At 39.4% G+C, this 12,867-nt stretch overlaps 1 protein-coding gene across 1 annotated transcript in view; it reads left to right on the plus strand.

The window, feature by feature from the left end:
* USP46 (ubiquitin specific peptidase 46) overlaps window positions 1-12,559 on the plus strand; it is a 40,637-nt gene extending 28,078 nt beyond the window's left edge. The window contains exons 8-11 of the mRNA XM_082316084.1: window positions 7,393-7,476; window positions 7,776-7,973; window positions 8,813-8,891; window positions 9,895-12,559. Coding sequence (XP_082172210.1) covers window positions 7,393-7,476; window positions 7,776-7,973; window positions 8,813-8,891; window positions 9,895-9,996 — 463 coding nt within the window. The 3' untranslated portion in view covers window positions 9,997-12,559. The remainder of the gene's footprint in view (window positions 1-7,392; window positions 7,477-7,775; window positions 7,974-8,812; window positions 8,892-9,894) is intronic.
* Window positions 12,560-12,867: the final 308 nt, after the last annotated feature.

Raw genomic sequence — 12,867 nt, forward strand, 5'->3', positions numbered from 1 at the left:
TTTCCAAATCTAGTAGTTACAGAAAAGTAGAATAATGTTGGGTTTTGAGCTTTTCCTAAGCGGAAGAAAAAGATTGTAAACTGGATGTTTCCTCTAATGACAAAATATACATCAATGTATTTTGTTTTTCTTACTTTGTCTTTCAATGTATGTGTTTGAAAGAGAAAAAAAATCATCCCTTGGGGAAAATAATTGATAGCCTTGTCATCTGGAAGAATTGCTGCAGAATAAGAGTTGGCTTCAAAGGGATTTAAATGTTCTTATCTTAAGCTTCTACTCAAGTGCTTTGTTAATTAGGACTTATGTGCATATTAAAAGTTAAGTGTGTGCTTTGCAGAATGAGTACTAGAGTCCCTAGATTTCAAAAAGATTTCAAGTCAATTTTTCTGCCATATAAATTACTTATTCTATGTCTCATCCTAAAATTACAGGGACAACTCTTTTATTCTAAGTTTCAGTTCTGCTCCTAGTACAATCTTAACTATTAAACAAATACTTCAGAGATGAAAATAATTTTCAGACTTGCATGGATGATTATTCTGAGTTATTTAAAATATCCAGAGTTTTGGCATTGATGCAATTAACCTAGATTTAAGACAATATGTTGCTGCTCTAAGGTAATGATTATCAATTGGTCAAATTACTCTTTCAAGCTCCAAAATTGCTACCAAGTTTGACATCGCATTTAACAGTTATTCTGGAATGCCTAGGAAAGGTTGCCTGGCATCTCACCCCAAGCTAAGAGCTACAGAAAGAGAAAACATACAAGGTACTAACCATTTCCTGAGTCAGAAAGCATTGATTTCTCTGTGGATACCACAACTGTACTAAGTAACTTCTGTTACATTTTAAAGTGCTAGATCCAGTACCATTTTTTTTCCTTCTCAACTTCTATTCGGTCTCCTGTAGGATACTGTAGCAGTTCTTAGCCCTCAAATAGTCCGCACTGCAATAACTAGCCTCATGTTAAAAGGTGAGCAAACTGAAGAGTGGCTTTGGAAAGGAGTGCATTATTTTCTTTTTTTTTCCTGTTAGCTCTTTGTCTGTTCATGGTCACCAATCAGTATCGTTACTACAGGCTTTTGTTTGCACACTTTTAAGTTCTTCACTGTAGCCACTACTTTGAACTTGTTTTTTTCAGCATTACTTACCTTTCCCTATGGTGTTCAAAGTCAGTTTGAAAACATGCTGACATGCAAGGAGACTGAAGTGTGCATCTTCTGAGGTCCTTTCTAACCTGAGTTGTTATTTGGTTCTATGATATACCGTTACTGGAGACTGAGCACTGACTTTTTCTGACAGCTTAGTTTGGTGAACTTGTTAGCAACTGCTGCTGTACATAACTTGCCATCTGTCCTTCAGCTTTCTCCAATTTTTTATTTAATTGCTGAGTTGTTAAGCTTCCTGGAAATGTTTTGTTTGGAAAGGTCATTTTATGCAAAGGCGCAGAGTACTTTAGTAAAAGCACCAATAACATTTCTACTACTGAACAGCCAGTGGCTGTAGCTTACCATGTGGAAGAACTCCATCTGCACTACTGCAACCAGCAGGTGAACGGTAGAGTCAAAAGTTGCCCCAAGATGTTAGCCCCTGTCTCCATCTCAGACAGGATGCTTGTCCAACCTGTTCCAAAATATCTTTTAGCAGTAGTAGCTCCATTGCCTATCCCAGTCCTTCCTGTTCTTACTACTAACAAGTTTTTCCTGCTGTGTAACATGAATCTTCCTTGTTTCAGTTCAAGGCCATTTCTACTTGCCCTGTGTACTCTGGACAGAAACCGGGTGTTGCTCCCCTTCCTCTTAGCAGCAGCCTTTTACATACAGGAAGAATGTCATCACTTTCTTTTTAAGCTAAACAGCCTAAGATCATTCAACCTTTCCTTCACAGTCTATATTCTCTACATCTCTGCTCATGTTCATTACCTGACATGTTCACCTGACACAGCTGGTGAGGGAGCCAACTAGGGAAGGTACCCAGCTGGACCTCTTGTTTGTGAACAGAGAAGGCCTGGTGGGTGATGTGATGGTTGGAGGTTGTCTTGGGCACGGTGATCATGAAATTATAGAGTTTTCAATTCTTGGAGAAGTAAGGAGGGGGTTCAGCAGAACTGCTGCCTTGGACTTTTGAAGGGCAGACTTTGGCCTGTTTAGGAGCCTGGTTGACAGAGTCCCTTGGGAGGCAGTCCTGAAGGGCAAAGGAGTCCAGGAAGGCTGGACATTCTTCAAGAAAGAAATCTTAAAGGCACAGGAGAAGGCTGTCCCCATGTCCCAAAAGATGAGCCAGCGCGGGAGAAGACCGGCCTGGCTGAACAGAGAGCTTTGGCCGGAACTCAGGAATAAAAGGAGAGTTTATGACCTTTGGAAGAAGGGGCAGGCAACTCAGAAGGACTACAAGGGTGTCGTGAGGTGATGCAGGGAGAGGATTAGAAGGGCCAAAGCCCAGCTGGAACTTAATCTGGCTACTGCTGTAAAAGAGAATAAAAAATGTTTTTACAAATACATTAGCAACAAAAGGAGAGCTAAGAATAATCTCCATCCTTTATTGGATGTGGAGGGAAACATAGTGACAAAGGAAGAGGGAAAGGTTGAGGTACTTAATGCCTTCTTTGCCTCAGTCTTTAATAGTCAGACCAGTTGTTCTCAAGGTACCCAGCCCCCTGAGCTGGAAGACAGGGACAGGGAGCAGAATGAAACCCCCATAATCCAAGGGGAAATGGTTAGCAACCTGCTACACCACATAGACACACACAAGTCTATGGGGCTGGATGGGATCCACCCAAGGGTGCTGAGGGAGCTGGCGGAAGCGCTCACCAAGCCACTTTCCGTCATCTACCAGCAGTCCTGGCTAACTGGGGTGGTCCCAGCTGACTGGAGGTTAGCAGATGTGACACCCATCTACAAGAAGGCCAGAAGGAGGATCCGGGGAGCTACAGGCCTGTCAGTCTGACCTCGGTGCCAGGGAAGGTTATGGAGCAGATCATCCTGAGTGCCATCACGTGGCACGTACAGGACAACCAGGGGATCAGGCCCAGCCAGCATGGTTTTATGAAAGGCAGGTCCTTGCTTGACTAACCTGATCTCCTTCTATGACAAGGTGACCCGCTTAGTGGATGAGGGGAAGGCTGTGGATGTTGCCTACCTGGACTTTAGTAAGGCCTTTAACACCGTTTCCCACAGCATTCTCCTGGAGAAACTGGCTGCTCGTGGCTTGGACGAGTATACTCTTTGCTGGGTCAAAAACTGGCTGAATGGTGGCCAAGAAAGCCAATGGCATCCTGGCTTCTATCAGGAATAGTGTGGCCAGCAGGACCAGGGAGGTGACAGTGCCCCTGTACTCAGCACTGGTGAGGCCGCACCTCGAGTACTGTGTTCAGTTTTGGGCCCCTCACTACAAGAAGGACATTGAGGTGCTGGAGCGTGTCCAGAGGAGGGCAACGAAGCTGGTGAAGGTCCTAGAGCACAAGTCTTATGAGGAGCGGCTGAGGGAACTGGGGTTGTTCAGTTTGGAGAGGAGGAGGCTGAGGAGAGACCTTATGGCTCTCTACAACTACCTGAAAGGAGGTTGTAGCAAGGTGGGGGTCGGTCTCTTCTCCCAACTTAACAAGTGATAGGACGAGAGGAAATGGCCTCAAGCTGCGCCAGGGGAAGTTTAGGTTGCATATAAGGAAAAACTTCTTCACCGATAGGGCAGTCAGGCACTGGAACAGGCTGCCCAGGGAAGTGGTTGAGTCTCCATCCCTGGAGGTATTTAAAAGACGTGTAGACGTGGTGCTCGAGGACATGGTTTAGGGGTGGACTTGGCAGTGAGAGGTTAACTGTTGGACTTGACGATCTTAAGGGTCTTTTCCAACCTAAATGATTCTATGATTCCATGATAACTTTTTGGCCTTCTCTCCAATTGAACCTCTCTCCTGAACTCTATCTTTCTCGAAGTGCAGTTGCCTAAAATTAGGCACAATATTCCAGCAGAGATCTACACAATCCTGAGAATGGAAAAGTTTGTTTATGCATCCCAGTATAGTATCTGCCTTTACTCGAACAGCATGACATGCATTTTGAAGTCCACCCATTGTTCCTTTTGGAAATAAAGGGAAGCAAAATCACAGTTTTTCTTCTCTTGAGGTGGGAGGTGCAGGTTGCCATTTACAGGTTAAACAGGAAAGGAGACATCATCTATCACCTATTCTGATTGTCTTTTACACTAGCAGCATGTCTGCCTCTGTTTAAAAAACATATTCAGTTAGAATACGGATTTCCTCTCACTGCTTTATGGTATTATGCATTATTAAATGAATTGTAAGTGCTTTTGTGGTTTCTGTTAATAGGAATGGCCAAGTTATTACTCTTCTTGGAAACTTTGCTGTTTCCTTTTTTTCACAACTGCTTTGCTGTGCCTTTACAGATTTAAGTGATACTGCACTGAAAAGGTAAATTAAAGAAAAACTGCGCAAGATAACATTTAAGTAGAATTAATTTCTTTGCCACTACAGATAATGGTTCTTTTTAGTTATTTCTGTAGCTTTTCAGATTGAAAAGGTCCTTGTGTACATAAGAGGCCCAAAGAATACAAGCCTCTGGCATAGACGAACTCCACAGGGTACAAAATCGGGCCTGAAGCAATAGAAGTTTAATAACAAATATGGTACATATCCATTATTTTTATTTCCATTAGGAGTTGCAAGGTTTACCAGTCCATTTGATCCTGACTTTTAACTAGTCCGCCTGTGCTTTTTTTATTCCACTAAGAATTCTCTTAAAACAGAAGATTGGTATTATTTATGTATATAAACAATAGAAAGCACCTTTGACACTGTAGCATAGAGGCTGTAGAGAGATGGACTGTGGAAGCATGAGGTCAATGATAAATCAGTATGTCTTGAGCGGATGTATTTAAAAATTCCTTTCTTCTGTTAAAATACCATATAAACAGAATGCTGATTGACCTGTTAATAGAATAAGAAAGAATTAGAAATGTCTTGAAACTAGCTCTGCAGGTGTAGAGAAAAAGTTCCTCAAGCCTATAGTTCTTGTACATACAGACTTTGTGTGAACTCCAGTCAATGATCTGTTGTTTTTAGCTGTTCAACATCTATTAGAAGTGCCCCACTGAAAATTCTCGATTGTTGAAACAGCTACTGAAGTTGCAGTTGTAAAGGGCAGCAAAAGCATCTAATTCCCACCTGCATACCTCCCTTCCCCCAAGGAAAGCGTTATTGCTTATAAATATGCCACAAGTTTTGTTCCTGGTACTGAAAAAGGAATTAGTATGTGCTGAATAAGCAAATTAGTAGTGCCTCTAAATTCCGTCACTGTGCCTCACCTACTTTGGTAGAACAGAGCAACAGCCTGTCAAGTGGAAGTAGAAGACAAATGAACAAATGTCAAGGGACACGTAAGGGAATGTCCCTCAGCTTGTCAGGTATTTGCATATTTCTCCGGCTTTCACAGATGTAATTCCCATAGCAGTCAACTTATCATTTAAAATGTTAGATATTATTGGTTTCAGAATAATTAATACATTTTAAAAGGAATTCATTTTCATGGGAGGCTTGGCATAGAACAAACCAATATCTATGAAATTTCTACCATCTGTACATGTTTGTTTATGTTAGAAAAATATTATTTCCATTGCTTCACTTTGAGGTGGGAAGGAAACTAATAAATTCCACAAGTTCTGTTCAAGACTCTTTCCTTAACAGAAGACCTAAAACTTACACAAGCACGTTCTGCTGAATCTCACAGCATTATGTTCTCCACACATATAGCCCATCTCTAATCTTTTCTAAAGTTTCATCTCCTCACTTATGATTCCCTGAAAAGTTACCATGTTTTTCAGAAGAATCAGCTGAATTCAGTTAATTTTATCTTTAAATTCGAATGTGAAATCAGATATTCGAGGTCAATGTTTACCGCTGAAGCAAATCCTTTCCAGTGATTCTGCTTTATTTTTCTTTTAGATAAAAATTATACTTTATGATTAAAGTTTTGTTGCAACTTGTCTTTCAAGAGATATATTTTTGTCCTAAATTTTAGCACTTTCTGATCAAATTGTTTAAGACCGTATAAAGAAAAAAACCTAGTAAAAGCATTCTCAGCTAGTATAAATATTATTCAATCATATGAAGTGCCTCTCTGTCATGCTCTGTCAACCTTAAAGAATTTAAAACTTGAAAATGGAAAATCCTCCCCTTTCATGAAGTTATGTAAATAACTTCTAATACTTATGCCTTGGCAATCTGTATAGTCTTCAGCTCTCCCATCCCTGTGGTGATGATGCCAGGAAGAAACAATCATCCAGAATCCTCCCTTTGCGTTTTTAAGATGATTCTGGTGCTGCCTACTGTGAGAGCAGGCTGAACTTGCAGACAGTGCGGCTTCAGCCTCCGTGCATGTGAACTGCAATGGTAGAATGGAGTTTATTAGGTCTGAATGGGTCTGAGTTTGTCTGGAGTTCAGAAGCCTATTATGTGCAAGGTAGGTACAATCAACAGGACAGTTCTGTACTTCAGATATATCTATTTAAGGCTCAAAGTCACAAGAAAACCTGTGTGCTTAAAGTGGAAGATAGGTGTTTATGTCTGCATTTACAGTTCTCAAAACACCTGCTCAGCCGCAATGTAACACTAGAGGTGACAAAAAATTATTCTCATTTTTTTACAGTTAAGTGTTTTTAGGTACCCAAAATTCTGCTCCAAAGCATATCAGCACTGTGACTTCCGACAAATCTTTTCTGTGAACTGAGACACACTATCAAAGCAGCCTTCCTCTGCCTCTCTCACTTCAAAAGCTCAATCCAGAAACATTTCCAAGTGTATTTACTTGATCAGGATTTACAAAATCTTCTATACTAGCTGACACTTTCCTTTTTAGACAACAAGAATGTATAATCAAATAACTTCTGGATGACAGTTCAAGAGGTTAGAGGATGCAGAAAACTGAGTTCAATTTATTTGTTCTGTGTAGGAGGATTCAAACCTATCTTACAGAAGAACACTATAAGATGTGAGCTATTTGGGGATGATGGAAGTGCACTGGAAGCTGTTCCATTTTGCAAATAATTTAAAAAGAGACTGGATAAGTTGAGTGATTACACCCATGTCTAGGCAGCCTCTTGACATGTAAGAGAGCAGGATATAAGTCCCATTTTGAGATACCTGACCCTGCACCGCTATCATATGGAGGGCCTCAGCTGCTAATACAGGGCTGTCATAGCAGCCAGAAACCTTTAGTCCCTCTGCAAACCCCAGTACAGTTGCTTTAGATGTTTTAGAAAACTGGAGTCAGTGGAGAGAAGAATTCATCCTGCGTGTCTTTTTAGGGTTCCAGTTCATCAGCCCAAGTGGGGCAAAAGTGTTAAGATCCTTTAAGAACTGATAATTGTATTTATTTACAGAGACTTCAGTAACACAGAGACATTATGTAGTGAACAGAAATACTACTGTGAAACTTGCTGCAGTAAACAAGAGGCACAGAAAAGGTAAGCAAAGAGCAGGCTATTTCACCATGTCCCTCCTCGGCCTTTACAAACCTCCTCCTTGACATTTATTGTGTTTAGATACCTAGAAGCCTTACACCCCAACTGCATTCTCTGTGTGGACCAGAGAACCTACAGACAGATTCAAAGCTGTTACATGTGTCTCAGTCTAGAAGCTACTGCTAGCTGACTACTGTTACTTAGAAAGTGCTTTTATAATGCAAATGTTTACTCATTAAGGAAAGACAGAATGGCTTTGAACTGGTCAGGTCTTTATCATATGCACTCTAATGGTTTCACAGGATGAGAGTAAAAAAACTGCCAATGATTCTTGCCTTACACCTCAAGAGATTCAAGTATATGGAGCAATTGCACAGGTATACTAAGCTGTCTTATCGTGTAGTATTTCCTCTGGAGTTACGTCTCTTCAACACATCTGGCGACGCTGTCAACTTAGATCGGATGTACGACTTGGTGGCTGTTGTTGTTCACTGTGGAAGGTAAGATACTTTCATGTATATCTCGAGGTATTGCCAGACATTTGCCAAGGGCAGAGGCATGCCTGACAAAATGTGGGGAGAGCGGGAGGGAAGATACAAACCCTGCTGCTGCATCAACTTGCCTGTGTCTTGGCCTGAACCTCTTAGCCACCCTCCTTCATAGTAAATGTGTACTTGTTTAAAAAATAATGTCTCAGGCCTCCACAAGTCACAAGATTGGCTTAAATTAAAGGAGCTGTCTCCTGCCTCATCAGACCGCATAGAGCGCTTTGGAGTCAGGACTCCATGAGGGCCAGACACTGCTAGCATGTAGGCCCTACAACAGATCGCCTTGGTGTCCTGTCAAGGCAATGAAAATGATAGCTTTAATAAAGCTTCTCACATATGGGGAATTGTCAAATATGAAACAAACAGAAAAATCCTTGGGGCTCTAGCAATACAACTGGTTCTCTCTCTTCTCAAAGACTGTATGTAACTAAATGCTCACAGTTGATACCAAACAATTTTCCCCCTTAAATTTAGTTCATAATGTTTTTTAAATATCTGCAATATTTGATGGTGCCACGAGCAAATTAAGCGTTCTATAGGTTATTTTGCAAATTGTCATGGCACAGATGAAAACAACACATTTAGCTTTCAGTTGATGAAGTCTTTGCAAAAACCCAGTAAACAGGTGAAAGGAGTAAATGTCTATTGTACCACCAGGGGTGGGTTTACTATGTTCTTTGTAACATTTAGTTATAATTCAGTCTGCTTGCATCTAGAAATGTGACTTATCAAAATGGACTCAGTAGTATCTTCTAATATTTTGGGGTTTGTGTTTTTGTTCTGCTTTCTAGTGGACCAAATCGGGGGCATTATATTACTATTGTGAAAAGTCATGGATTTTGGCTCTTGTTTGATGATGACATTGTAGAGGTCAGTATGCTGAAGGTCATGAGCACAACTTGTGTGTTGATATTCTCTTCTCTGTTTGGGGTTAAAATTCTGATGCAGACCTGGGTATAGATTACTAGTCTGCAAAGCCACAGTTTGGTTGTAATGTGACATTTAGCTCAACTCTGTTAGGAAGTAAGATTGCAATGAAAATTATTAATCCTGTAGTTCTTACTCTGTCAATGTCAAAGGGAGTTCTTTTATTTCAGAGCAACATCAAATGTTTTTAATATCAGACTTCAAGAGTTTAATTTGGAATGTTTTCTGTGTCTAATAAAATCAATTTAATTCACTAAAACCTAAAATATCCAGGAAGTATGTTGCAATCCTTGGCAATATCACTTGGCTGGGTGATATTGGACTGGGTAAAGCTAGCATTGCTGTAGAATTTTAATTTTTGAAGAATTGGGAAGTTACAAGAAAGTCTGGATTCTGTAGTCAATCTGGGTTTGTCTGAATGTAAATTAGAGCAGGATCTAGCCCACAGCTATTACAGATTCTGTTCAAGCATTCTGCAACTCATTCCTAAGCAAACCTTTTATGTCATTGTGGCACCTTGGCAAAAGTGAGGTCTTGAGTCTGATTTCCCAGGAGTAAATCCAATGGAGGAAAGTAAGCACTGGGACATTGGATGGGGCATGTCTTGAAGAGGGTTTCTGGAAATTTCAGGAAGATAGGGTCACATGGTCACATTTGTGTGTTTTAAGTGTTCACTACTGCATTCCAAGGAGTCTCTCTGTTATTGGAAAAAGCCTAATTCAGTTAGCTTCAGAGACAAACATTCCTATTGACTTCCATCAGTGAGACCAATAGGGCTTAGCCCCTGAATATTACCCTTTCACTGCTTAAATTGCAGACAGAATTTGCTAATTGCTACCCTGAAACAAATAACTGAATTTGTCTTTTGTGTTTATATAGTCATTTAATCCATGTTTGGCATTTCTTTTACCTAACAGCACGTTAAAAATTTTTATTTATTTTGCAGAAAATAGATGCTCAAGCTATTGAAGAATTCTATGGTCTGACCTCTGATATATCAAAAAATTCAGAGTCTGGCTATATTTTATTCTATCAGTCAAGAGAGTGACTTGGCAAACTGTGACAATTGCGCACAACGATGCTGCACACAAAAGAAGGTGATGGCCCCCCTCAACTGACTTTTACACAGACCACATCTGTATGGTTGAACAGCGATACACTCTGTCTCCTATTAAATGGTCTATGTGATATTGACTATAACCGTCCATTTTTGACACACAGAACTTTGTTTTGGGGAGGGGGGGTTGTCTGTAGTTTTTAAGTCTGATTGAAGAGTTAATTGCAGTCAGATTTTAGTGGAATTTATATGGACTAACAATTACGGATAATAAGATTTGGATGTCAACTGTTAAACCCAATCCAGCTAGAGTAGTATTTTATATAGAAGTGTTCATTGCATTTAGGGCAAAATTGTTTAAAACTTTCTAAATGGCTTTGGGGTGCGTTGATTTACAAAGCATTGCTTTAAATACATCCTGACATATACTCACCCATTTTAAGTGTAAGGAAAAAATCTGTTTCATCATGATTGGAATTGTGGTTGTATAGGGGATTTTTGTACATGTTACTCCCTGCTGCAAAAAAGATATTCTTCCAAAATCATTTTAAGCTTTGGGTTGTTAAAGACTTTCAGTGCATAACCTCAGGCCTAAAATTCACATAGAGGGATTTAAATTACAGTGGAACTAAGTAGTTCTGTATGTCCAGTCACGTTGTTTATCATGAGATAGTACAAACGAGGTGAGATTTCAGAACTCACAGAGCACTGGAATAGAGGGAGCGAGATGACACATATGACACAGAGATAATTACATTTATAGAGATTGAGCTTATCTTGCTAATAAAACGATATCATAGGTTGTGTACTTAATTGAGTTTGCAGAGATTGCAACATTGCTCACATATAACACATCCATCAGGACTGAAATTACACAGTCCATTTAAATAAGTGTTGTTCGTACAGATCCTGCAGTTTTCTGAGTATCTGTAGGTCCCATTATCATTTCTCAAGACAATGTCCATTTCTAAGCAACATAACATAATACATAACAACCATTAGTTTACACACGCTGTCATGTATATATCATCTCCAACATTTTGGCCATGTTTGACAGCATTTGGGTCACCACAGAAACAGATAGGGCTCTGGAGTGTTTAATTTTAAAAACATCAAAAGGCTTAGTTTGTGATTTTACTGGGTGAATTTGGCTGGCACTAGTCATGCACTGGCTAATAAAATTGCTGAACTCACATACTGGAATTTGGTAAAGAATGTATGTAGAAGAAAGTATCAATAGGGTATGAGAAGGGATCGATAGCAGGCGGAGGCAGTGGTAACACTGGGTAACCACCTTGCTGGGTTTGACACTTTCACGCCATTATACAACTCTTGAACTTCAGTAGCTAAATTCCTATTCCAATGAAGTCAACAGCAAAAACACTCTTCTTGTCTTCAGGGGGACTGACAGTTGGTTCTAGTATTTACGAGGAAATATTCTCATCTCACAAAATCTATTTCTACCTGTTATATTTCATTCACTCTTGTTAAGTATTTATTAGACAATGTTGCTTTTGGTCCTTCTTTTTCTTTAAGAAGCCTGCCTGCCACTTTATGGCCGACACTCCATTTCAAGAAATGGCTTTTGAAGTGCAGCTAAATCTTATATTTTAGTCTTCTGTAGGAAAGAGAATAACTCTTTCTCATTGTGATCTACTGTGAATATGAAATATCTTTTGTTAAATAATGGTGAAAATGAAGTACTAGCTTCTACTGTAACATCAACTGAAATTCTGTTGGATTTATCAATGGCCATTTTGTAAACTAGGGAAATGTAGCACTTTACACTGAATGAGAAGCAGAAATGGACATTATTTGTGATTTCTCGTGTTATTACACCGATACAAGAAAACAGATGTAGAATGTAACCTTAGAGTACACACTTAGGTGAATAACAGCAGTGGTCAACCGAGATCACTCACATGAATGAAGGCTGGTATGCAGGCTCAAGACAAGCATAACTGCGATGCAGCTCTAGTTCTTTTATTGATGTCAGAATGAAATGTTCTGTCTCTAACACAGAAGACAGACACCTTGCAGGAGACTTCAGCTCTCACTGAGGCCCAGGAGCTTTTCCACTGAAAAGCTAAACCTGCAAATCTCTTTTTAATGGATTTATTTATAAGCATTCAGAATTTCCATATACAAATATGATAATCGCTTGCCTTTTAAAATGGGTAAGGTTTCCTCGTTGTGAATGAAGGCACTTTGTAGATCAACATCAACCAGTGCTGGTCCAAAGGTCCGTACTTCACAGTTTACTGCTGAACGTTCTTACGGCATTCCTCAATTTTAAAACAAGCAACAAAAAAGATATTATTAAGATGTCATTTGAATGTTTAGGGCTCATGTTTATATGAAAAGTAATTTTTCATAAAAATAATTTTTAAATCATTTCAATTTTAGGAAATGTTTTCCATATTTCAACTGACTTACCTGAAAATTGATTTTTTAAATGTTAATAATATGAATTAATATTTAAATACTGAAGTACAGGATAATAATCTTTGGTCTTCTCCAGCTGCAAGACAGTTCTAGGTTGTAAAACATACAGATAATTGCAGAATGTTACTGAGAGTAAAATTACTAGTATAAGCCTTTTCATAAAGTTTGAAAAAACATTTTAAATTCATACTAGCCCATGAAAAGATCACAGCACTGATATCACACCAGTCCAACATCAGTGGTCTGACTTCAACTCTGAAAAATTGTGGAATACTCACTTTATGCTAACACTAGCTAAACTAAGGAGCATTTTCTTTTGATTAAAAAAATAAATTGCAGTCACGATTCTATAAATTATATCCAGTCTACAGTGTGCTAAACATCTTGACTTCAGTCCAGCAAAAGCTGTCCCTCACG

This window comes from Platalea leucorodia (genome assembly GCF_965183815.1).
Source record: "Platalea leucorodia genome assembly, chromosome: 6".
NCBI lineage: Eukaryota > Metazoa > Chordata > Aves > Pelecaniformes > Threskiornithidae > Platalea > Platalea leucorodia.